General features: G+C 56.8%; 1 protein-coding gene across 1 annotated transcript; it reads left to right on the top strand.

Annotated features, from left to right (window-relative positions):
* On the top strand, nt 1-25,348 carry TTC22 (tetratricopeptide repeat domain 22). Its single transcript, XM_075539882.1, has 7 exons — nt 1-567; nt 16,308-16,363; nt 16,541-16,656; nt 18,016-18,134; nt 19,819-19,980; nt 23,993-24,145; nt 24,824-25,348. The coding sequence occupies exons 1-7, from the start codon at nt 1-3 to the stop codon at nt 25,346-25,348; spliced, it is 1,698 nt and encodes a 565-aa protein (XP_075395997.1).
* Nucleotides 25,349-26,349: the final 1,001 nt, after the last annotated feature.

Genomic DNA, 26,349 nt, shown 5'->3' with positions numbered 1-26,349 from the left:
ATGGCGGAACCCGAGCCTGCGGCCGCCGACCTGGACGCCCTGGTCGATGACTTGGACTACCTCCCGGGCCACTTCCACCTGGCCCTGCAGCTGAATTTCGAGCCACGCTCGCCGGCCCCGCTCCGCGCCCGGGACCTGAAGCTGCAGCGGGAGGGCGTGCGCCAGGAGCTGGAGCTGGCGAGCGCCCCGCAGCGCCCAGCCGTGCTCCACCTCCTGGGCGCCTTCGCCTTCTACCTGGAGGAGCTGGACGAGGCCCGCGCGCGCTTCCTCCAGGTGGCCCGCGACGACCCGGGCAACCTCAACGCCTGGGCCAATTTGGCGCACGTCTACGGGCGGCTGGGGCGAGAGCAGCAGGAAGAGGAGTGCGCCGGCCAGCTGGCCGCTCTCATGGGCCTGCAGGCCGACCCGGAGGCGCCCGGGGACCCCGAGCTCCGCGCGGCGCGCTGCCTGGCGGAGCAGGGCTACGCGCACGGCTTCGACGTGGGCTGCGCCAACCCGGAGGAGCGCGCGCAGGGACTGGCCGCGGGCATCGCCCTCTACGACAAGGCGCTGAGCTATGCGCGGCAGGTGGGTGACTGACTCTGGCCTGGGGTCCTCTGGGTCCCTTTCAGTCTGCAGGTTCTCCCCCTCCCCCAGTATATCCCTGCACTCAGACTCTGCCCAAATGCTAACCCTTCGTGCTCCCCCCCCCACCTCAACACCTTTGCAAAGAAAATGCCTCTCCTCTTCACGCCTGTCCCTGACCAGGTCTGTGTACTTTCGGTTTCCTCGGCTAACCAGTGACCCCGGCCTCCTAGTGCATCTGCCTCCTAGTCTCTCTTCTGGCACCATTTCAAGCTTGCCCTGCCCAGCCTATACCCGTCCATGGCGCCTGCACCCGCTCCTAGTGAGAAGCACAACCACACGACATAGCCACGGAAACCAGCAACCCTTCCTTACACCCGCATCTCGTTCCCTCCCCCTCCTCCTAGCTGATCAGACCCCACATCTCAGCCATGTCACCCCCTCTTATCTGCAAAGCCCATCGACTCTGCAGCCTTCCTCTGCTAGCCCGCCTGGTCATTTCTTCCCGGGGCCTGTGTCTCCTCTTCCTCCCGGGATTCCTGCGCTCCAACTCGACCTTCCACGTTATCTTCTACTCGCTGCCATTGTCTGGGTGCAGTCTTGCCAGCAATGCCCCTCCATGGCCTATAGCCCTCATCGGCTCCCTCAGGCCCTGCAGATCAGCCCCAGGCGTTCTGTGCACATGTGATGGACCTGTGTGCCCCCCCTGTGCCAGGTTCCCTTCTCACCAGCGAGCTTTGTGCCACATTCTGCCTCTCCTTGTCCCTCATGTAGGAGCAGTCCCCTCAGTCTGCCTTGGCCTTTTTCTCGACTGATTCCTAAGGTGCTGTCGTATCCTTCTGTTCCGTGGTGGTCTGGAAGGCTCTCCTGCTTTGTCTCAGGTGGCCTCTCCGCTGGGGAGCCTCTGCTGACTTCTCCAGCCTGAGCAGAGCTCCCCGCCACTGCTCACACGGCCCCTTGGAAGTCGGCCTCCCCAGCTCCACCTGGGAGGTCTTTGAGCGTGGGGACAGCCCTCCTCTGGTTTGCACCACGCCACACAGTGGCCCTCTGTGGATGTATCTTGAACGACTGTGTGCACAGCAGAGGGCCTGGCACCAAACAGGTAGGCGACATTGGTCAACGACTGCTGCCTAACAGCCCTGCCCCGACTGCCAGACTCAGCACTTACTCTCCCACAGTCTCTATGCGCCAGGAACCTGGGCACAGCCTGCCAGGGGGGCATGGGGGCTGCTCTGGGCTGCACTCTCATCCGAAGGCTGGCTTGGCTAGGGAAGGCTCTGTTTCCAAGATCCCTCCCTTAGATGGGTCAGTTCCTCACTGACCCTCAGCTGCTATGTCTGAGGGCAGCTCACACGCCTCGTCTCATACGGTGGAAGGAGGTAATGGGAAAGTGGTGGCTGCTTCTGAGAGGCTGATGTTCTGAACCCCCAGCTGCCACTCTATGAGAGAAAGGCACAGCAGCCCGTTCCCTTGGGGATTGCAGTCTTGGGTCGCCCAGGGGTAGTTCTCCCCTGTCCTACGGGGCCACTAAGACTCCAAGGGAGTGGGTTTGGTATCCTGGTTGTGGTTAGGGGCTGTTGATTTTCAACAACCCCATGGGACAAGGCAGAACTGTTGCCTTGGGTCGTCTAGGCTGTAAGCTTCATGGGAGCAGGCCGCCAGGTCTGACTTCAACCTCTTAGCCAGTGCTTAACAATGGTGCCACCAGGGCTCCTTGCCCTTATCCCTACGCGTTAGTGCTGGTAAAATATCTCAAATGTGACCTTCCCCAGAGATGAGCAGGCTCAGAATCCAGGCTTATCCTCCTGGGCAGTGAGCTCCTCCGCAGTGGGGCCTGGGAGAGTCTCCTCTGTCCCCTAGCTGGGTGTGGCCCCCATGTGGGACCAATAGTCAGGGGCCTGGCACTCACAGCCCAGAATGCCAGACTGGCCTCAGCGGAAGACTGAATGTGCTGAAGGTGGCCACAGCAGCAGAGGGGGCCTAAAGAGCCCAGGTCCCCACCTGCTGCAGCCTCCTGCTCTCTGGGATGAGGTTCCCAATCTCAAGGTGTGGGTGGGAGGGTGTCCTCCAAAGGGAGGGAGGGTCACTGGGGAAATCTTCCTGGAGGGGGTGAGCAGGAAGCAGAGTTTTTGGCTGTGGAGACCTGACCGTGTTCACTTCCTTCCTGAACACCATATGGCACAGCAACAGGGGGTGGTGCCCAGCGAGTAGACACCCAGCTGAGAGAGTGCTGGGCAGGACCTAGCCTGATGCCCCACAGAGGCTGGGTGATGGGACTTCGCTGCTCTCTCTGCTGCATCTGAGAGCCTCTCCCTGGTTCTGGACAGAGCAGAGTTCACACACACACACCCCACTGGAGAAAGTAATGGCGTGGTGTGTTGATCAAAGATGAGCCCCTGCTTTTCTAGAATACCTGGCACAAAGCAGGTGCTCAAGAAACAGTCGTCCCGATCCAGACAGTGATGACGACTTGGTTTTAGGTAGAGGCAGGCACGAGGGTTTGACTCTGCTGTTCTCTGCTGTGGGCTTTGGGCACAGCACTCTTCGTCTCCGAGTCGCAGTGTCTGCCTCGCAAACATGAAATAATAATCATGGCTTAAGAAGCCCAGGTGGTGTAGTGGTTATGAGTTGGGTTGTTAACAGCAAGGTCAGCAGTTCAAAACCACCAGCCATTCCAGGGGAGAAAGATAGGGCTTTCTGTTCCTGTAGAGAGCTACAGTCTTAAAACTGCTCAATTCTGGACATCAGTGGCATCAAGAAGATTCGTGTCACCAGGTGGTAACTCGTGATGTCACCCTCCCACACCAGACCATTCAGAATCCTTTGTAATGTTTATTGCCCATTTTCATCAAGAATAATGGGTGGTATCAGTATAAATTGCTCAGCCGTATTGTTTCTTAGATTATATGATTACCAACAACAAATTGTTTCATATATTCTGCATTGAATTACTAAATTACTAGTTCCACGTTAGTAATTAGCAGAGACCTTTTGCAATTTGTCTCCTTTTCCTTTAATTACCACATCATCCTCAGAAACCCCCTTGGTACAGGCTCACAAATACTAATCACCACACTGTGGCAGCTGAAACCCCAACAAAACCAGGAACCATGACAACACGGGCAGCGACATTGGGTACCAACGACAGCTCTGGCCACAGGGCCTTCGAAGGCCCACAGAGTAAACTAGCATAGAGATTTAGCCCTGTACCTGCTCTGACACGCGTGAGCTGGGCTTGCAGAAAGGTTTTTGTTGTTACAACCACAAGATTATTGTCATGAGAACGAAGAAACTTCTGCTGAAACGCTGTACCAAAATGTTGCGGTCATTTTGTAACTTTTCCACCCTGACCATGTCAGAGGCACCCCGCCCCCACCCCCTTCCTAGTGACGCTTTTGAGGGGCACGTCGGAGAGCCATCGATGCAGCAGCCTAACATTTACTGAGCACTGACTGTGTGCCAGGCCCTGTCTTTAAGAAGTCCGTGCCTTCAGAAAACCCACGGGCAATGGGAGAAGCAAACCCTTTGCTGTTCCTCATTAGCTAGCCTTGCCCGAGCCTCTTGTCTGGAAGCAGGAGACGGGCTTACAGCTGACCAAGGCTGCAGATACTCACGGCGTGGCCCGTGCGGCGAGATGCTCAGCTCCACGTGCTGGGAGCCCACCTTTGCTAAACCTCAGCCAGGGTCCCAGGGCTTGACGATGGGACCTCCTTCTGGGGACAAGACCCGCATCCCGACTCATGGCCCGCCCAGCCATGCAAAGGAAAACTGCCCCCAAGAGCGTGCAAGGCTGTGGCCTCGAAGACACCTCTGGGTGGCTCTGCCACTGACTTTTAGACTCCTAGTCGGGAGGAGGGAAAGGGAGGGGGACGCAGGCAGGGCCAGCAAGAAGAGGTGAGACAGGCGGGCAGGCCACTGCCATGGGACCCCTGCTGGAGAGGACAGCCAGTCCCAGGAGCAGGGCAGCAGGATGGCCCTGGGCTGCAGCCCTCCTGGACTGCCTGCTGCTGCCCCAGGCGGGGAGGAGCCCTTGGCAGCAAAGGCTAAAGAGCTGCTGAAGAGCTGGGTACACTCTCCCTCTCTCCCCCTCTTTCCCTCTCTCTCGGTGGTAAGTCTCAAGGGTTAATAAGCATTAAGAGCATAAACTTTAGAAGGCAGACAGATTTCCCATCATCAGGAGGCTGCAGGCAGGTGCCTGTCTTTCTCTGAGCCTGGCTTTTCTTGCCTGTGAAATAAGCTTCCAGCCCCTATCACACAGGCCCCAGGCAGGGCACAGGCCTGGCAGGCAGGCATTCACTGCAGGTAGCCCTTCTCCCCACACCCTGCAGGGCACTTGATTCTGTGACAGCCATTCTCTTGCAGCCTCTGAGGGTGAGTTCTCTGTCATGGGTCACACACACACCCCCACGTGCCCAGTGCTGACCAGCTAGACACCCCAACAAGCTCTTAGAGCCACTGTCACATGCTAGTTGAGTCACTGAACTTTAAGACTTCAGATTCTGTACTTCTGATTTGCATGGGGTGAAGGCCTGGCCGGCCCTTTCCGTGGAGTTCACAGGCAAGGACCCCCTGGGGGCATTCTACTCTGTAACCCCTGGGGTCATCTCACAACAGCAACTTTCTCTGCAGCAGAAGCTCTCCATCCTCAGATAACCACCTATTTCACTTTCCTTCCCTTGGCCCCCGAACTCACTCGCCTGGCACACTCACACGGACACATAGGTGCACACATGTACATACACAAGCACAGAGTTCTTTATCGCCGCTCATGGCCAAAGCCACCGCCACCAAGGGCCTTCCATGCCGCCCCTGGGCGCCAGGCTCGGGGCTCAGAATCATGCCTGTCATGCACCTGAGCTTTATCTCAATCTCAGCAGCGCAGGGTGTGGTGAGCCAGGTCTGGCCAGGAAGTCACTGAGGCTCAGAGAGGCCTGGCAGCTTGTCCAAGATCAGCCAGCATACCCTAAGGGCTGAGTCAGTCAAGGCCGGCCCAGGGAGCGGGCAGTGCTGGCGGGTCAGCCAGCACCTCACAAACAACAGTGTGGGCATTCTGCTAGCCGGCCATGCCCAGCAGAGCACTGGCCAACCAGTCCGGAGTCTCTAGCACACTACACTCACACATGCACACACACACACACACACAGCGGGAGATGCCAGCTCCAGGGTCCTGCCCTCAAGGACCAGTCCTTCCTGCGCTCCCTGACCCAAATCCCCCATGCCATTCCCCCCTCAGTCCTTCCTCACCCTCCCCTCCTCCCCTTAGAAGTAGAGCTGCCTCAAGGTCCTGGACTGGCTTACACTGCCGTACAGACAGCCTCGGTCTAGCAGCCCTCAGAGGGTGGGTGTCAGGTGGCAGTGGGGGGTGACTGTAGCGCCCACAGGCTGGGTGGCCCGGGTAAGCTAGCTAACCTCTCCCAGTGTCTGAGTGTCCCTACTTTCCTCCAAGAAATGCAGCCGGTGGTAGCAGCCCTGCCCACCCCAGTGGGCACTGAAGAGTAAAACCTACCGGTTGGAGGGTCAACCATATGGGGGGGGCCCAAAAATGCTCCTAAATGTTTCCCCACCCCATCTCTCTTGCTCACTCCTGCCCCTTTCTGCCATCTCCCCTCCCTTGGCCCAGGACCAGCCCAGGCTAAAGAGCAACGACACCAGACACTGCAGAGACCCATTCAGAGTCAGGAGCCAGGGGATTGGGGTTTGGCCCCAGCCCTGTTCCCGCCTCACTGGGACAGCTGGTGAGCAGGGCACCTCACTCTTCAAGCCCCATTTCTGCTCTGTTAAGTGATGGGACTAGGGGAGGTGGAGTCAGGGACAGGAAGGCACTGGAGCAGTGGGGATGGAAGGAGCTGGAAGGGGCCTCGGGCTGGAGGCAGTGCGTACGCATGCACGCATGCACGCATGCACGCATGCACGTGGAGGTGGGGAGTCACCTGCTGACTACCAAGGACACGGTTGCAAGAACTTGAGACTGGTCTGCAAACTGACTTGCAAAGCTTGGGTTTGAGGGGAAAGGGCAGGATGGTGGACCTACAGACATGAACCCACACCCACCCTGACATTTGCCTGTCACCACTGCATCAAGTGGCGTGTGTGTGTGTGTGTGTGTGTGTGTGTGTGTGTGTGTGCTCCAGAGTAGAACTACCATGCAGAGTTTTCTTGGCTGGGATCCTTTTTGTTTGTTTGTGTGACTGTGAGTCGGGTGACAGCTCATGTTGTAAATCAGCTTTCCATCTAGAAGTTCCTACACACGTGGCTCCGTGTCTGTATTAGACAGGGTTCTCTAGAGAGATAAAACCAGATTGCTGATAATTTTATATATATATTTATAAAGATAGTTAGATATATAACACAAGAAATGAACTGTTAAATTATAGATAGATAATACAAGAAATGAAAGTTAAATTATAAAGCAGTACAATGGCTCAATACGACTCACTCCCGTGAGAGAGTAGTGAGACACTGGCAGTCCTTCAAGTCTTGAGGGCCGTCAGGTAGTCCTCTGTAGAGAGAGAGAGCTAGGCTATCCCAGCACAGGCAGCAAACAGCAAGGCAGGTCACCAACTGTCAGCCAGGTCACCAACTGTCAGTCCCCAGCTCCAGAGATGTACATTCCAATTGTGTGGTCTTAAAGGGACCTCAACTTACAGAGACACAGTTCACAGGCTAGGTGTCCCACAGGTAGTGAAGCCTGTACATTGAGGCACAGAACAAGCAAGGCAGCCGCACACTGGTCCGATGATCAAAGAGCGAGAGACAAGAAAGGCAAGGCTCACCGAGCCATTTATCTCTCCACCCTTCAATTAATCCCACTTGTGTTCATTGGCCAGGCTGGCACAATAAACTGTCTCAGTGTCCTTGGTTAGAATGCCCATAGTGCACCTTTTCTCGCTCACTGCCTCCCCGCTTCTCTGCTTCCCTTTTCCCCTCCCTTCCTCCCTCCTCTAAGCTGCTCCTGGAGTAGAGGCTGCCTCCTCGTCTCAAATGGCCTGTGATTCTAAGGTGTGACCACCTCACTCGGGTTGCTCCCCTTGCAGACCTGTCTTCTGTTTGGCTGACGGCTGAGCCTCGGCAGTGAGCTCTCTTCGGGACCTCAGGGCTGACCAAGGGCTGTAGTCTCAGAGCTCTGTCTGTCTCTAGCCCACAGCAAGCCTGGGATGCTTTGGGATGCTGAGCGTGGCTCCAGGTGTCCTCACAGCCATGCAGGTGGAGGTGTGCTTGTGTGCGGAGCGGGCAGGGCGGGCAGGGGGGCTCTGTCGAAGCAGATCACTGGGTCTTCGTGTGGGGCCCTGGGTGGGTTTGAAGTGCCAACCTTTCAGTTAGTCGTCCATGGCAGGGGCAAACTTTTGAGACAAAAGAGCCGATCCTGTCGCTCCCAACAATTAAAAAATTATCCGAGCGCCCTCAGTGCCTCTGTACAAACACGTGAAATCCATCCCCGTGATCTGAAAAAGAAACGGTGACAGATATGTCTTCAGCTTCCACGTTACTTCCAAGCCGAATCCGGGCCAGGGCGCACTGTCTGCATCACCCTGTAGCATCATCTGCACCCACCACTTCTGGAGAAAAGAGCTTTTCAGTTGAGGGCGGGAACCATGGTGGTGCCATGGTTACGCTCTTGGCTGATAACCAGCAGGCTCCCGGTTTGAGCCACCCAGACACTCTATGGGAGAAAAGCTCCAATAAGCTGTGGGCATCATTAGACAAGCCCAGAAACTGTGTGGGGCACACATAGACACACACACACACACACACACACGTGGGGGGGGGCAGGGGAGAGTTAAGAACCGCCTGGAAGATGCAGAAGAACAACAGGCTGAGGGCTCAGCATTCCAACCCCCGCCCCCCGCCCCAAGAGGAGCTGGACAGATGCACAGGGCAAGAGGTTTCCTCAGTCCCACCCAGCCGCTCTGCTGGGTTTGAACCCAGGACCGGACAGAGAGCTGTCTTCTCCAGGGAGGACAGTGGCATAGGACAGGGGTTCAGGTGGCCCCCCGGAGACATCACCAATCTTGGGCACCCGCACAAAACACAAAACGAAAATGACCCATAGGGCCTGCCTGGAGCAGGACGGGAGGGTGACCACGGGCGAGCTACCGGCAGCCTGCTCAGAGCTGAAAGCCCACAGGGCACCCAAGACCGAGACTCAGGGGGGATTCACTGCAGAACACCAACCTAGTCCTGCAGGACACAGTGGTTTGCCCTCCATGACGAACCCAAAGGGGGCAGTTCAAACCCAGCTCCCAGACCTCAGAAGAGCCACCTGGCATGGGAATGGACTTACCTCCCACCCCCACCCCCACCAACACAACCTGTGACCCAGGCAGGCCTGGTGGGGTCATCTGTTTATGGAGGCTCAGACAGGACACCTTCCCCCTCCCCCGGGGAGTCAGAGGTCCAGTGGGACTCCAGTCCCATCACTGTGTTCTCTCTACACCCAGCGACGCAGGCCTGTGCGCCGTTTCTGTGCGGGAGGGGCCGGGGGAGGGTGCTCTGGGCACAGAGGGGAGACCTGCTGTGTTGCCCCAGAGAACATCCCGGTTATGCAGGAAGCGCACAGTCCCTGAGGCCTGCCACCTTTCGACTTCTGCTTCTGCAGCGTCAGCCTTCTCGAGGGCCGTGGGCGAAGGGAGGAGCAGGCCCGTGGCAGGGAGACTGATCTGGTCTTCACTGGAGCTGGGCCCGGGCTTTTTCTCCATCTCTGTTTCCTCGCCTGTAAAGGGAGGAAGGTGCGGCCTGCCTCCGTCCCCGGCTGCCGTGAGAGCCCAGTGCCAGGCTGCAGATAACCATTCTCGGTCCCCTTTGTCACGCCCTCCGGCAAGGAAGTTAGTCAGCTGTCACGAACAGGCGCTGAAATGTGAAGCCCAGGGACAAAGTTCAAACCACAGGCAAGCCTCGTCCGGAAGAGTCACCGGGGCTCTGGGCCAGCCCGCCTGATGTGGTCACAGAAAGCCAAACCTGCTGTCCTCAGGTCCATTCCAACGGTGGTGCCCCCACGGGTTAGAGAGGAGAACTCCACGGGGCCTGCTTGGCTGTCCCCCTGACGGAAGCAGACCACCAGGCCTTTCTTCCATGTCTCCCACAGAGGCGCTGGGTGGTATCCAACCACCGACCTCTAAGGAAGTAGTGGAGCACACACCCTCCACACCACACAAGGACCTACGTAGATTTGTAACTGTCGGTCTAGTCCGGGGGCTCGCAAACTGCGGCTGCCAAGCCATGTGGGCCTCTGCTGGTACGTAGTCTGACGCCAAATGAAAACAAAACTCAGAGTTGCCTGCGCAGGATATTATTCAGCGAATGGTGATTCCGTTTGTCTGAAAATAGAGTTATGGCTCTCGAATCATTTTTAAGTCGTGAGGGATCGGCTTTTCTGTCTCAAAAGCTTGCCGGCGCTGGTTTAGCAGAAGTTATGGAAATCCCTTACGGTCGCCATATTCCCCCCACCAGATTGCTTTCTTTGGGGGTCCCCACTGGAAGCAAGTGGAAAAGTTTGATCCACTCGTGTACCTGCCCAGCTCGACACCAACCTACCCCTGTCCTGGTTTGCTCGAATCCTAGTGTGCATGGCCTGTGTGTGTGGCACTTCCCCACGCAGCTGCAAAGCCTCCAGTCTTCAGGCTTCCCTGCGGATCATAATGCCTAACCCTCCCACCTACTGAACGATACATCTGCCAGCCCCTCCTCCCTCCACTCTCAGTGGGGTGGTCCTGCAGAGGGAGGGCTTAATGCTGTGGCTGGCTAACTTCGAGGTGCATTTAGAGAGCTGGTAAGGCTCAGATTGGTGGACCCACTCCAAAAGCTTCCCTGACTCAGTGGGTCTTAGCACTTAGCTACGCAGTGCTCTCAGCTCCCCAAAGAGCCCTGGTGGTGTAGCGGTCATATGCTGGGCTGTGATCCTCATGGCGAGCAGTTTGAAACCACCAGCTGCTCCTCCCGCCCACAGTCTTGGAAACGTACAGGTGGGTCACTATGAGTCAGCATCGACTCCATGGCAGGGAGTTAATGGGCTTCCCAAGGAGCACTGGTGGTGTGGGTTGCTACCCACAAGGCCAGTAGTTCAAAACCACCAGCCACCCGTCTGCTTTCTACTCCCATATAGAGTTCCGGTCTCAGAAACCCACAAGGACTGTTCTGCCCTGTCCTATAGGGTTGCTATGGGTCGGAATTGACTGGATGGGAGTGATCAGCTTCCCAGGGGATGCCATGCTGCAGGATCAGGGGCCAACTTTGAGGCCCCCTGGATGAGCAGAATGAGGAAAGGGGAGTCTGGCACTAAGCCGCTGGGTCCTGAGTTCTACTGCTCTCTGGCCATGCTCGTCTGGGCATGTCTCTCACCCTCTCTGTCACCAGAGCCTTGTTGGTAAAGGCAGGGATCACACTAGTCTCTGTCTTACGGGTTGTTTGGCTGGTCGGATGGGTTCACATGTGTCACTGTGGGCTGGGTGCTTAGTAAGTGCTTAGGACGAGTCACTGTTGCTGGTACCACCAGTGGCCCGCCAGGCTGCAGCTCGGGCTTATGTAGCCATGTGACATAGAGGACATGGCCGGCCCTCAAAAAGGGAGGAGAGACCCACGTCACATGCTCACAGGGCCTCTGTGACAACTGTTTGTGGGAAAGGACTCTGTGTGGGGGGGATGCTGGACAAGGCCAGCTCTTTTCAATGAGTTGTGGGAAGTATGTGACCTGCCCGCCAGTATTTTATTATGTAAGCAAACATCTTTACTTCTCTGAGCCTCGGTTTCTCCAACTCTAAAATAATGGCGAGGGCCTCCATGAGGCTGGGCTCTATTTGGAGAACCCTTTGCCTAAGTTCTGCCCATCGCTCTCAACCAGGATCAGAGTCCCCAGCAGGGGCTGACTTCTGCTTACTTACTAATCTGTAGTGAACAGTGTCACATGGCTTCGAAGATGGAATGGGAAAACAAAAAACACGTGAAGCTATTGACTGCTGAAGTAAGCACAGGTAAGCCCATGCTTACTCCAGCCCTGTCAAGAACTGTGCATTGGAAAAGAGGCTTTGATTCTATAGGAAGATGCCGTGGGGTGGGAGAGAGACCTCGGAGCAGGACCTTGGATAGGATGAAAACAATGAAATGGTTCACTGCAGATTAATAAGGTAAGCACATGCTTGCTTTGCTTATTGGGTAACCCAACACTGCATCCTCACCTTTAGCTTGTTCCAGAGTCTGGGTTTCAGGTAGGGTCAGCACTGATGAATGGCCGGGCACAGAACAGCAGCCTCATTAGAGGGCCCTCCCGCTTGAAGCCTGCGCCAGCTTCCCAAGCCGACCAGTCGCCTCTCCTAGACTCCAGGCTCCTCCCGCCTACAGGGGTGTGATGAGGATTAAACAGGAGAAGTGGTGGGGTGTCCTGGCCAGATCCTTGCCAGGCAGTGGCCCTCAGGAGAGGTGTCTCTGCTCCTGGCGGAAGCCCTCGGAGCCCCCTCCCGGGCTGCCTTCAGGCATCTGGCCTCTGGGAGCCATAAACTCTGTAACTGAATTCCTTGCAGCCATAAGAGGTTTCGAAGCAACTTTATTCTCCAGGAGAGAGGTGGAACAGCCCCTCCTTTCTTCAGGAGGGGAGGGGGCAGTTAAAGGCCTGTTTAATTTAATTTAACGCAAGGTGGCTTGCCAGGTTGCCCCTGGTAACAGCTTCAGCTGCTGCTTCACCTGCAACCAGAAGGATTTTAAAGAGGCAGCCCATGTTAGGGCCAGAATTACAGTCTCCAGCAGCTTCACCACGGGGAGAGAGGAGAAACGCCCAGGTGCTCTGTGCATGCCATTCACACCATGCCATCTCCACTGCCGTCACGGGCAACTCCGTAAGATGCCCTGCAAATGTTACTCGTCAGTGGGTTTGATGAGGATAGTGGTTGGGATTGGTCCACAGTTGTCACTTGGCTTTTTTTGTTTTTTAATGCAGTATCAGTCTTCAAGGTGAGAGGAAGCAGAGCCGGCATGCTTAGGAGTTGTCCCTGCAATTCAGACATGCTGCCACCAGGTGGTAGTATTGTGTGCTTAGTGCAGACTAACCAGGCGCTTAGGGAAATCAGGATCTTGAAATTACCCAGTGTTCCGCTTTGACCTGGAGGAATTCACTGCACCCCTCTAGTGATTAGTCTCAGTGTCCTCAGATAGGTTCAAGGGATCCGTCTGAGTGCTGGGTCAGTCCTGCCCTAAGAGTTTACCTCTCGGTCCTGCCCTGTGCTACTAACGTGGGGTTTGGAGCTGTGGTTTAATCTCTCACGGGCGGGGCGGGGGAGGGGGGGTTGTAAACTTCCGAGCCAGGGAGAGCCTTGAGAGCAACTTGTTGTTCTCCGATGCTGGAGCGCCATGGAGCGGGAAAAGGCTCCAGGCCCCCCAGGAGTGGATGGTGGGTTCTCTGGGGCCTCAGCCTCATAAGAAACTGAAGTGGGGGCAGTACTGGGCCCTTCGCGCTTAGCTGGAACCCAAAGTAGAAGGAAAGGGCCAGGTGTTGGGGAAGCGTGTGTCCTGGCCAGGAGCTGCCCTCCCAAGTCCTGAGAGGCCAACACCGCCACCCCACTTTGCGGTAAGGCCACAGCCTCGCCTGCAGGTTTGCCCACTTCACCGGGCCAGGCCCATGGGACACAAGCCTTGTGCTTTGCACTGAAGCATCCTCTACACAGCCCAGCACCCCCCACACATCCCAGCATCCCCTACACAGCCCAGCATCCCCTACACAGGCCCGCACTCGAGACTCCGCCTTGCCAAGGGCTTGAAAGGTTCTCCCCACCAGCCCACACTCTTGCCAGCCCCCCAAACAGGCATGGACTGGAGGTCATGAGGTGGTTCCTATGAGCCGCCAGGGAGCCTGTGGCTAACATTACGTAGAGGCCTTTAGCCAGCGGGTTCCCGAGTTGGTGCTTCATTCTGTCCACAGCTCCTTCCTACCACCCACCCCAGCCTTCTGTTATGTCACTGCTTCTCCAGGATGCTCTGAGGCCCTGGGGACCTGCTTTCTCCTCTTCCACATTCAGCCCCAGCACACAAACCCGCCCACCTAAGGCACTGGGTGACCCCTTCAAGGTGACGTGAATGTCAAAGCAACCATCAGATGTTGGCACCCCACACCTCTATGTCCTCGTCTGTCTCCCCTCAGCCCACGCAGGAGGTACAGGCCCTGGGCTGGCGCTCTGGGTCCACTGCTGATCTGCCCCGGTTGGCCCCCAACCCCTGCCCTCTAAACTGGTGTCCCAGTTACTGTCTCTCACCTGCTCACTCAGCACCGTGGTCCCCCTGCCCCACCCATCTCCATCAGCCCCTTGAACACTCCCTCCCCTGGGAGCTGTGGGGATGTTCCTTGTGAGGCGGGGCAGCTCCCTTCGCCCCACCCCGGTGTTCCCTAGAGGCAAGCCTGCCTGATTTCTCTCTTGCCCCATTGCCCAGCCAGAGCCACACAGAGGAGCCCTGGTGAAGACTGGCTGAGAAATGGGATGGAGCTGGGGGGTGGGGGTGGGAGAAAGGGGCTCCCTGGGCATCTGACTCAGACCCGGGCTCTAGTCCCCACCCCACAGACTGTCCAGTGCCCCCCCACCAGTGGCCCGGGACTCCGACCCCTGTCTCCACCGAGCCTGTGCTCAGCCCGCTTGCTGCTGGCCTGAGCTCCTGCCACAGGCTCCCCTAGGCTCACCCCTCCAGACCCACCGTAAGTGCCACCCCCCCTCTGAGGCTACCCGTTCTCTGCTCTGCCCTCTCGGCCTTGCTCACACTCTGTCTCCCGGCTATGGCTCTTGGCAGGAGTCTTTGGTGACATGGACAGTTAGGCACACCAGGGCTAGTTGAAAGGTTGGTGGTTCGAACCCACCCCAGGGCATCTTGTAAGACAGGCCTGGTGATCTGCTTCCAAGAGGTCACCACATTGAAGACCTTGTGGGGTGGTTCTGCTCCGCACACGTGGGTGGCCACGAGTCCACATCCACGGGACCCTGGCACGGCAAGGAAGCAGGGTTGACACGTGAGGTCGTGTGACCTTGGGCAGGTCACTTCTCCTCACCAAGCTCACCTGGGAAATGGGGAGAGTGCCTACTTGTAGGCCTGCTGTGAGATGGTGATGTCAAGACCTGGGCGCACGGCAGGCACCTGGGCAGGTCTTAGTAGCTAAGCCTGATTTAAGAATCCGTTAGACCAGTGGTTCTCAACCTGTGGGTCACGACCCCTTTGTGAGCAAGCCCCTTTCCCAGGGGTCAGCCAATTCATAACAGTAGCAAAATGACAGTGATGAAGTAGCAATGAAAATAGTTTTCTGGTTGGGGGTCACCACCACCTGAGGAACTGTATTAAGGGTCGTGGCATCAGGAAGTTGAGAGCCACTGAGATGAAGGCTCACCATCCTTGCATGTAATACAAGGAGTGCTCTGAGGTACGGATGGAGAGCCTGCGGCTCACTCACCTGGGATATGCTGTCAGGAAAGGCCAGTCCCTGGAGAGGGACGTCGTGTTGGTAAAGTGGAGGGGCAGTGTAAGAGGCAGGCCCTCGACGAGACGGAGGGGCACAATGGCTGCATGAATGGGCTCAGGCATGGAAACACGTGAGAGGACGGCGCGGGACTGGGCAGTGTTTCGTTCTGCTGTGCACAGGGTCGCTATGGGTCAGAACAGACTTCACTGGTACCTAGCAACAGCAACCACATGAGCCCGATTGGGCCAGGGAGCAAGTCCATTCATCTCCACCTCCCCACAGCACCCTTCACAGGCCCAGGGTCTCACACAATCATGAAACCCAAAACTCAACGCCATCAAGCAGATTCTGACTCACGGTGACACCAATGGACAACACAGAACTGCCCCTGTGAGACTGCGACTCTTTCTTCCGTGGAGCGGCAGGAGGTTTTGAACTGCTGACCTTGAGGTTAGCCGCCCAGCGGCTAAGCATTGGGCCACCAGGGCTCCTCTCTCACACAGTAGGTGCTCAGAGATGCGGGTGGATCCACCGGGCAGGGGTGAGAGGGTGAAGGGAGGGGGGCCGGGACTGGGGGAGGGGCACACGGTGAGTGCAGAGCCTGGAGATGAGTGACAGGAGAGTCAGGCAGAGGGAGGGGAGTCCCAGGCAGAGCTGCTGATATGCACTAGGGGTTTTATTGGTTTTCATTAAAATTCCTTCCTGAGGCAGGAGCAGCTACTCCCATAAATAACGGCATAAATATTTCATCTGGTTCCCAAGTCGGTCTAAATGCAGAGCAAGGTTGGCAAGAATCATAGCGGGAAACAGTTCAGGGGGCGGGGTGGGTGGGGGTGGGGTGGGATGGGGCCCAGGATCCAGCTACACTGAACTCACTTAGCATGCCCTGAGGGGCTCTCTCAGAAAGGCTGAGGAGGGGCCGAGGCTGGCGTTTGGACTGCCTGGCAGAGAGAGGGCAACCTGTGCTGGTGGCACAGAGGCAGGGGTGTCCAGAGTGCAGGTGGGGAGCCAGGTAGAGGAAGCAGAGCTTGGTCAGTGGGACAGGTGGGGCAGGATTCACAGGAAATGCACTTTAGACCCGCTCTGTGAGGAGATTTCACACCCCCAGCGAGGAGATTTCACACCCATCATTACCCATCATTACCACCAAGTGCAGTGACGTGCCCAAGGTCTCCCAGACAGGACTAGGGTCAGGGGTGCTGAAGGCCAAGCCCTTCCACGACCCTGGCTGTCTGCCTCTTGGAATTGGGGGTGGCATGCGGATCTGGGAGGGGTGCTCTGCATGCCCTAATGACAGCAGCTCAGTGGTCCTCTGCCTCCTCAGGTCCCCATGGAGGAGAAGAGGGGCTGGTACTTCACCATGGCGACGCTCTTCATCAGGTCAGGCTGCATGGTGGGGGGGGGGGGGCAGGCCGTGGGGGGAGGGGAGAGGAAGCTGAACCTAGCTCCACCAGGCTGAAGGACTTCCCTGCCGTCAGCTCGGGGAGGGCCTTGAAGCAGCCTGTGGGCAACCGGGAGGGGGTGTAGGCCAGCCACATGTGCCCTTCTTGATCCCAGGCTAGATGGCATCTCCCTGGAGCTGGGCAGCGAGGAGCAGAAGCGACTGCCCGCCTTCAACCGCACGCTGACCCTGCTCCGGCAAGTCCTCAAGTCCTCGGACCCCCACCATCGAGGTAAAGGCTGGCGGGAGGGGCGGCAGGGGCAAGGGGTGGGCAGCCTGTGCCTGACTGTCCTGTATGGGTCACAACCTGCCGTCCTCACCTCCAGCGCTGTCTCCCTCTCTGGGACCTTGGCACCCATTCTTCCACCCCCTGTCTCATGTTGGTTTGCTCAGTGCAGTTACAGGAGGCCCGACCCCCCTCTGTGGCTAGGGAAAGCGGGGCTCTGTTGGAGACAGGCCCAGTCTGTTTTCCACAAGGACCAGGGCTCCCGGATGGAGCTGGGGAAGAGGGGCATCTCAAGAGATCCCTGTGCCTTCGATGAGGCCACCGAGTGACATGCTAAACACTGAAAAGTCACACTAAAGAGGCGTCCGTTCGTTCATTCATTCATTCATTCATTCATCACTTGCATGTCCCCACTCCCCATCTCCCTCTATCTCTCTCCCTGTTCCCGGGCCACTCTGGGATTTCATGTCACTCTCCCTGCAGATAAGGAGCCCTGGCAGCATAGGGGCTATCAGTGGGGCTGCTAACCGCTTGGTCAGCAGTTCGAACCCACCGGTTGCTCTGAGGGGGAGAGAGGAGGCTCCCTGCTCCTGTAGAGATAGTCTCCCACTGCACAGAGGCAGATCTGGTCAGTCCTGTAGGGTCGCTCTGACTGGAATCACCGCCAGCACTGAGCTATGTCAGTTCAGATCCGGTTCCTCTAAGGCGGTGGTTCTCAACCTGTGGGTCGCGACCCCTTTGGGGGTCGCAAGCCCCTTTCACAGGGGTCGCCCAATTCAGAACAGTAGCAAGCTTACAGTTATGAAGTAGTACAAAAATAATGTTATCGTTGGGGGGTCACCACCACATGAGGAACTGTGCTGTTTAAGCACTCCATTTGCCAGCTGAAGGTTTGAGGTTCAAACCCACGGGTTGTCCTGTGGGAGAAACATGAGGCAGTCTGCTTCCATAGTAAAGATCACAGCCAAAAGGGGGGTGGGGGGAGGGATGAGCTGACATCAGGGCTCAAGTAGAAAGAAAATGTTTTGAAAGTGATGATGGTGACAAATGTACCAGTGTGCTTGGCACAATGGATGGATGTATGGATTATGATAAGAGCTGTATGAGGTCCCAGTAAAATGACTTTTAAAAAAGCTCACAGCCCTGGGCACCCTAGTCTAAGACGGCTCTTTTCTGACCTGCAGGATGGCTGTGAGTCAGAATGGATTCGGCCATGGCTATGGATTTTTTCTGGGTGTGGGGAGGAACCCCCTTGGTCAACATGGAGACTGACAGTCTGGAGTGGGGCTGGCTCACCCCCCATGCTGCTCCCCTCCCTCTCTCACTGCCCCCTGAGACCTCTCTTCTTTTTCCCTTCCCCCCCAGCTCTGGCCTGGTGCTACCTCGGGATCCTCCTGGAGAGAAAGGACACCTTCTCCACCACCCCCCTGGGCGTTCACGACTGCGGGTTCTCAGGGACCGACCCCCTGGACTGCTTCGGCAAGGTACAAGCCCCAACCATACCCACTCCCCATAGGAGAAGGGGCCTGACCCCTCACCCCACGGCTCCCCAGTGTGCCCCACCCAGGAAGGAAGGACCCTTCTCTGGAATGCCTCCTTGACTAGGAATAAGACACCCCCCGCCCCCCACGGCTAGCCCCGCCCGGCCCATGCCCAGGCCTCAGCCATTCAGTTTCCAAATACACCCCTGACCTTCTCCTGTAGCCTTCTGTCTGCAAGGAGTTCCCTCCCTCCCCCACTGGCAGAGTGGAAAGAAGGCGGGTTCAGTTGGGGCCCCATGCCCCTTGCCAGCTCTGCCCAGTTCTAGGGCAGCACTTCAGGCAAGCCACTGAGCGCTCAGCGCCTCGGCTTTCTTTGACACTCATTGCTGGTTGGTCTGCCTGTCGGTTACTCAGCGGCTCTGAGTAGACAGTGGCAGAGCTGTCCACTGTAAACTGCAGGGTGCGGCCCAAGCCTCCCTGCGGCCACTTTGGTTTGGCAGGCAGACTCGTGTCTGGAGCGAGTCTTCCCGAGAAGCCCAGGGCCCCCATGGTACTCTCTCCACTGTGAGCTGTCCGCAGCAGCCCCTCCCTGGTTGAGGAAGAAGCTGCTTCTCCGGGAAGACCATAGATCAGAGCAGAACAGGAGCTGGCGGCCTGGCTCAGCAGCGTTCTGAGAGCTGCTTCCAATGCAGCAAATGCTCACCCTCCTTGGGAACCCCCTGCATGGCTGTGCTGGGAAGGACTGGCAGGGGCCCTGCCCCACAGGGACCCACCTTCTCACGGGCAAGGCACCGGAGACCGACCAGGCAGCCCCGCTGAGAAGTGCTGTGTCCCAAGTGGAAGCTGGGGACTGCCTCTGGGTGGGGGAGGGTCCTAGCCCCCCCTCCCCCTGCAGATACAGGGAGGGGTCTGCCTGGGTGATCCTGGCAGTGAGTCGGACTCTGGGGAATTGAGTGCCACTGGGCTGTATCCCCAGTGTTGTGGTCCACGATGCATCTGAACTTACTGGCAGGTGGCTTTGGGGTGACAGGGCTTCCTCAGAGATGGGGACCCGTTGGCGAGGCACACGTAGCTGGTCCTGGGGGTGGGGTGGGTTGCAGTTGGGCTGCTGGCCACAGGTTAGTAGTTCAAATCCACCAGCTTCTCCATGGGGGAAGATGAGGCTATCGGCTCCGTAAACCCTGGACACGGGCACCAGGAGTCGGAATCTGCTGGACAACAGTGAGTTTTGAGTTCGGCTCTCGGGCTACCCACAGACAGAGGATGCTCTTCTCACACACAAAGAATCCAGGAACTGGAATGGGAGTGGCAAAACCAGGAGGGCAGGGGAAGGAAGGTGGGGAGAGGAGGGGAGGAAGGGAGAACTAATTGCGATGATCGACACAGCCGCAACGCCCCCCCCCCCCGCAGGGGGACAAACAACAGAAGAAACATGGGGGAAGGGAGACAGCAGTCGGTGTAAGATATGAAAATAATAATCATTTATCAAGGGATCATGAGTTGGAGTGGGGAGGGAAAAAGGAGGAGCTGATGCCAAGGGCTCAGTAGAAAGTAAATGTCCAGAAAAGAGTAACAGCAACATATGTACAAACATGCTGGATACAGTTGATGAATGGATCAATTGTATGATGTAAAAAAATTAATTTTTTTTAAAAAGCATCTGCTCTTCCCCTTGTCCCCTCCCCAGGCCATAGAGATTGCCAGGGGCCAGCCCCCGGTGCTGAACCGCCTGGCCAAAATCTTCCACTTCCTGGGGAAGCAGGACATGGCCACTGGGACCTGCAACATGGCGCTGGACGTTCTCCCGGATCCGGAGCACAACTGGCAGGCCTACTGCACACGGGCCAAGGTACCACACCGGCCACTGCACCCCCGCTCCACCCCCACCCCCATCCATCCTAGCCACACACCAGCTCCCAGAGCCCAAAGGTTATGGACGATTGGTGGTGGCCAATTTGTGATCTAAAAGGCTGGTGGATGAATGAAGGGGCCCTCGCCACACGGCAAGAAATCCTCCACAATACCTGAATCTGGGACCCTACAGCTCCTGCTTGACCAGCACCCAGACTGTCCTAGGTCCCTGTCTGGCCCTTCCATTGATTGGTCAGGACAAGTGGCAAGCCACTTACCATTCTCAACCTCCAGTGCCCAAACTATAGGGTTTGGGTGACAACCCACTGCCATCGAGTGGATTCCGACTCACAGTGACTCAGTGGGATGGTACAGAACAGCCCTGTGGGTCTGAGACTGCAACTCTTCCCGGGAGTAGAAAGCTGGTCTTTCTCCCAAAGAACAGCTGGTGGTTGGCAACCCACCATGCAACTGCCACACCGTCAGGGCTTCAACACGGGGTCTCTGAGACTGGAACCCTTTATGGGAGCCGCCAGCCTCATCCTGCTCCCACAGGGTGACTAGCGGGTTTGAACTACCAACCTTGTGGTTAGCAGCAGCTCAATGCCTAACCCATAGCCACCAGAGCTCCGTAAGGTATGGTTAACACCACCTCTTTGCAAAGGCTGCCAGAAGTCAAATCTAAAGCCTGTTTCCTGGAGTGCAGGTGGTGGCATTGAAAGGCAGTAAGGAGACTTGGTAGTACAAAGGTTAAGCTCTCAGCTGCTCGCTGAAAGGTTCGTGGTCCAGGCCCACGCTGCGGTTTCACAGGGAAAAGACCTGCCAGTCCACTTCTCTCAAGGACGTCAGTTGTTGTCCCTTCCGACTCATCAGGGCCCGAAGTACAACAGAACCGAACACATCCTGGTCCCGCGCCATCCTCACGATCATTCCTGTGCCCGAGCCCACTGATGCCGCCATGGTGTCAGTCCGTCTCATCAAGGACCGTCCTCTTTTTCTCTGCCCCTGCACTTTGCCAAACACGACGTCCTTCTCTACCAACTGGTCTCCCCTGACAACAGGTCCAAAGCACGAGAGACAAAATCTAGCCATCCTTGCCTCTATGGAGCACTCTGGCTGTACTTCTTCCAAGCAGACTTGTTTGTTCTTTGGGCAGCCCATGGTACTGTCAGTATTCTTCGCCAGCATCATAATTCAAATACATCCATTCTTCTTTGGTCTTCCTCCTGGATTGCTCACACAAGAACCCACACTCTGGATTGACGTCCCTCCAAGCTCCCCTGTCCTCTCCAGTACCTTTGCTGGGCCCTGGTAGCCGGTCTCCTCCCTGTCTTGCTATTGTGACATCACCATTGTGCCCACAGAAGGCAGGGAATCCCTTCCTTGTAGCTAGGGTGGGTATGAGTCTCAATAATTCTAACAGGAAGTTGGAGGCACTTCTGTGACAGTCTGTGTTCGCCAAGGGCTTTCCTGTCCATGGATCTATGTCATCCTCACAAGAACCCTCTGAAAGACCGGCATGTCCTTCTACAGAGGAAGCAGTTTAAGCTCAAAGAGGTAGCAAACTCACCAATGTCCTGCACTCAAGTCGTTAGATTCAACCTAGACTCTCCTGCTGTTCTCTTTACCGCAGACCTGACTTCTGTCTTCCCAGCATGCTTGCTACCTCCCAGCAACTCCAAAGGGCACACTTCTGGCTCAGATGACCAGACTCGCAGCAGGCTGGGGCGAGGAGGGGAGGAGAGGGGGGAGAACTGCATTAGCTTCATCCGCGCTGTGACCATCAGCTCCAAAGAGACGTGCTCTCATGACCTCTCCAGCCTCCTCTCCCTCTGCCTCCCTCTTGCTCACTCCCTTCTAGCCACTCTGGCCCCTTCTTGTCCCTTCACCTGTGAGACTGGGTCTTGCCTTAAGTCTGACTTCCAGCAGACTTCCTCCCTCACTTCCTATAGGTCTTGACACCGTAGACCTACTTCTAGTGGTCAACTTACTTACAAGGTCAACCCTTTGCCTGTACTTAGGTCGGCCTTGCCAGACAGATGTTTTCTTAGCACTTGTTACTCCTTAGTATAGGATGTACTTATCTCTTTACTCGTTACTTAGCGACCAGAACAGTAGCTAACAGAGAGTAAGCTCTGGATGAAGGAACTGAACACCTGCTATAAGCTATGAGCCCTGCTGCCGTAGTGGTTACTCTTTGGGCTGCTGACCTCAAGTTTAGCAGTTCGAAATCACCTGACACTATGGAAGAAAGACAGGGCTTTCTACTCCTGTAAAAAGTTAGTCTTAGAAACCCACCAAGGCAGTTTTTTTTAATAAATCATTTTATTTGGGCTCATACAACTCTTATCACAGTCCATACATGCATCCATTGTGTCAAGTCCATTTGTACATTTGTTGCCGTCATTTTCAAAACAACTTTTCCTACCTGACTTTTTTTTTAAATCACTTTATTGGGGGCTTTGTACAGCTCTTATCACAACCCATCCATCCATCCATTGTGTTAAGCACATTTGTGTATTTGTTGCTATCATCATTCTCAAAACATTTGCTTTCTACTTGAGCCCTTTGTTCCCCTCCCTTCCTCACCCTCCCTCCCTCACAGACCCTTGATAATCTAGAGATTTTTTTCTCATGTCCCACACTGACCAATGTCTGCCTTTACCCACTTTTCTGTTGTCCATGCCCCTGGGAGGAGGCTATAGGTAGATCATTGTGATCAGTTCCCCCTTCTCCCCACACCTTCCCCTTACCCTCTTGGTATGGCTACTCTTATTATTGGTCCTGAGGGTTTATCTGTCCTAGATTCCTTGTGTTTCCAGCTCTTATCTGTAGCAGTATACATGCTCTGGTCTAGCTGGATTTGTAAGGTGGAATTGAGGTCATGATAGAGGGGGGGGGTGAGGAAGCATTAAAGCACTAGAGGAAAGTAGCATGTTTCATCGGTGCTATACTGCACCCTGAATGGCTCTTCTCCCACTGGGGCAGTTCTACCCTGTCCTCATACCCTGTTCTATGAATTGGAATCCACTCAGTGGCAGTGAACTAGGCTATGGCTTTTCAGTAGCCATGGTAACCCCCAGGGAGGACATTAGTGTATTCGTTTTTTTCAGAGGGGGTGAAATATAGCTTACAAAACATCTTTCAGGTCGCATGGCTAATGAGGGGTGGGGAGAGCCAAAGTTCTAAGACAAGTCCAGCTGACCCCAAAGCCCAGGCTTCCCCAGCCCACGGTGCTGTCTTACAGCCTGAACCCACCCCGGTGGCTGTAAAGCACGGATACCGCTCACAACAGCCCCCTCCGCTTCCTTATTTCCTCCTGCTGGAATCTCTAGCTGTTCTCAACGTGCTGGTGTGGCAGCAGGGAGGTAGACAGGAAGCAGGGAGGAAATGGGAGGGGTCTGGAGTCCTTGGTAATTCCACATGTGTAAATCTAAGCCTGTTCTGTCCAAACTGCTGGCTCACAGTGGTGACAGGATGGAACAGTGCCCAGGATGGAACAGTGAGTGCCCAGTCCTGTGCCACCTGAGTGATCGCGGTGGTTTGAGTGCACTGTCGTGACGAGGGTCTCCTTAAGGGTGTTCATAGTGGCCACCTCTCCACGTCCCCTCTATCCCAGTGCCCTGTGTCTTTTCTCTCCGAGGGGGTCTCACCACAGGCAGTAGCTTTGTCTGCTTGTTGTTTACAATGCGCTTGCCTGCTAGAACGTGAAGCCCCGCCAGGCAGGCTTCTTCTGTCATGTTGCCGCTGATCCCCCTGCCACACGGAGGGCCCACGCCCCTGGGGAATGAACGAATGAATGACTGAAAGAGCTCCTCCACTGTGGTATCCTCACTGTACCACTGGGAAAACTATGGTCCAGAGGGGGGTAGCGGCTCGTCCACGTTGACACAGAGGAGCACTGACTCCCGGCTCCTGGCTGCCCCAAGTTACCGCTGGGAGAAGGGGCAGCAAGGAGGACGGGGTCCTTGCCTGGAGATGCTCCCTGAGTGGACTCTGTCTGTCTGCAGATCCACATCAAAACTTACCTGCATGACCTGGAGCGGGCCAAGATGGGACTCGGGGGCATGCCTGACAGGAACCACCTGGCCTGCGCCAAGGCTGACCTTGAGGAAGTGGTCAAGGTGTGCCCAGGCATCAAGACCTACCTGGACATCAGCCAGGTAAGGCAGGCTCTTAGCTTAGCTCTGGTCATGCCTAACCAAGAGCGTACTTCATGCCTAAGGAGCCCTGGGGGTGCTGCTGGGCTGATAGCCACAAGGTTGATGGTTCAAACCCACCAGCTGCTCCACAGGAAGAAGAGGTGCCTGCTCCCATAAAGATGTATAGCCCTGTGTAGGGTCACTGCGAGTGGCAATCAGCTCTAGAGCAGTGGGTTTGGGGAGTTCGGTTGGGTCTGGCCACTAAGGAAAGAGTGGGAGTTAAGTCACACCTCCCTTGTCCCAGTCCCCCCCTCTCAACCATGCTGATGGACAGCGTGAAGGGCAGGACCTGGCACTCTCTACACACTGACTATGCATTCAATAAGAAAAGCCGTCTGTGCCTGGGGGCTGCCAAGGTGGCTGCCAAGGTGGCCATCATGGCCGCTTTCCCAGGGGAGAGTGAGAGCGGAGGGGCAGGAACTGACAACCGAGAACGGTCTCTCTTTCCCACCCGAGGATCCTGCAAGGAGGGAGGGGGACACCATTTGTGATTGCTAGCTGTCCGGGGAGTGGGGGGTGGGGGGGCATGTGGAGAAGACTGGATGAATGGATGATGACTGGTTGATGACCGACCGGATGTATGAATGAACAGATGAACGGATGGAAGGAGGAAAGCTCACCCCTCTGCCCCCGCCACAGGTGTACTACTACATGGGCGTGGACGCGGTGCAGGAGCTGATGGCCGTGGACGAGGCGGCGCTGAACCAGGCCCTGGTCTTCCTGGCCAAGGCCAGTGAGTGCGAGGTGGGCGCCACGCTGCCAGAGCTGCAGCTGCTTCGCGGCAAATGTCTGCGCATCAAGGGCGAGGAGGCCAACGCTGCGGCCTGCTTCAAGCGCGCGGTCGAGCTGGACGACGCGGGCTCCTGCCACGCCGAGGGCTTCGGCTGCCTGCTGGAGGCGCTGCTGGCGCAGCGGAGCCAGGAGCTGCTGAGTGACAGCGAGCTGGGCGGCGAGGTGGACGTGTGGCTGCGCCGCGCCCAGGACAAGTACCCGGCGGGGCGGCTGCGCCAGGAGCTACAGCGCGTGTGGCGCGGCCACACGGACGAGGTGCTGGGGCTGGCCCGCGCCTTGGTGGCCCAGGGCCGGCTGGCGCTGGTGCGGCTGCTCTTTGAGGCCATGGAGCTGGAGGGCGAGGGCGCCGCGGACCGGGCGCTGGCCTTCTGAGAAGCCTGCGCCCCGGCCCAGCTGATTGGACCAGGCCTGGGCACCGGGAGCAGAGCACAGCCAATCAGCTTCCCTCTGGAGAACTTTGAAAGGAGACTTTGAGCCTCTAGGGCAGTTGGAGGCCTGAGAGGCGGGGCCCAGTTTTATTAGGGGGCTGGGGGAGGCCCAGAGGCCTGTCAGCATCCCTATGGAAGTGGCTGCTTGAAGGACAAGAACGTGCCAACCTGCCAAAGAGAGAAGGTGGGTCTCAGGCGACAGCGATAGCTGCTTCAGCGAGGGCCGTGTCCTAGTCCCGGCTCAATCCCCCGGGGCCAGTGTGTGTCTTTGGAGTCCAGGAAGCACACGTTGGCCCTATGGCAACTCCCTTGCGACTTACGTGGGTTTGCCGTCAGCGACGGCCCTAGCGTTGGTTGTTCGAATCCCGAGGTTGTGCTGCAGAAGAAAGGCTTGCTGGCCTGCATCTCTAGAGTGTCCCGAGCAAACCCTTCTAGCAGGTGCACCCGGAGTCGGAATCAGCTCAAAGTCCCATGCTGTGCTGCTGCTTGTCCTGTTTCCTTTGGCCTCCGGCCCACCGGCGGGGCTGCGGGTGGAGGAGGAGAGAACCCATCCTAGCCTCCAGAGTGCAGTCGCTTACTTCCTATACTGTGCCCCTTTCCAGAAAGGAAGAAAAGTACTCCGAGCCTCCCTGACCACGAAAAGCTTTAGTCCTCTAGCCCATTATCCAGGATACATGTAGGGGAGCTCTCTGATTGTGCAGCCCCCCTGGTTGTTCAAGTGCCCACCAGGGGGACGGTACGGCCCGCATTGGGAACACTGGCCTACGCCATGCTGAATGGCCTAGGGAAGACATGGGGGCCCATAGGGAGGCACTTTGGGAGACCAAGGGGAAGCTATCGAGAGGCGTTGGCTGGCTGTGGGGGCGGCCTCTGCCCCTCCACACCAGCCAGACACATCCTGCGTGAATTACCTTTCCTCAGTCCCCTGGAGAGGAGCGCCTGACC

The sequence above is a fragment of the Tenrec ecaudatus genome, chromosome 1 (genome assembly GCF_050624435.1).
Source record: "Tenrec ecaudatus isolate mTenEca1 chromosome 1, mTenEca1.hap1, whole genome shotgun sequence".
Classification (NCBI taxonomy): Eukaryota; Metazoa; Chordata; class Mammalia; order Afrosoricida; family Tenrecidae; genus Tenrec; species Tenrec ecaudatus.
This window is presented reverse-complemented; position numbering and strand designations above follow the sequence as displayed.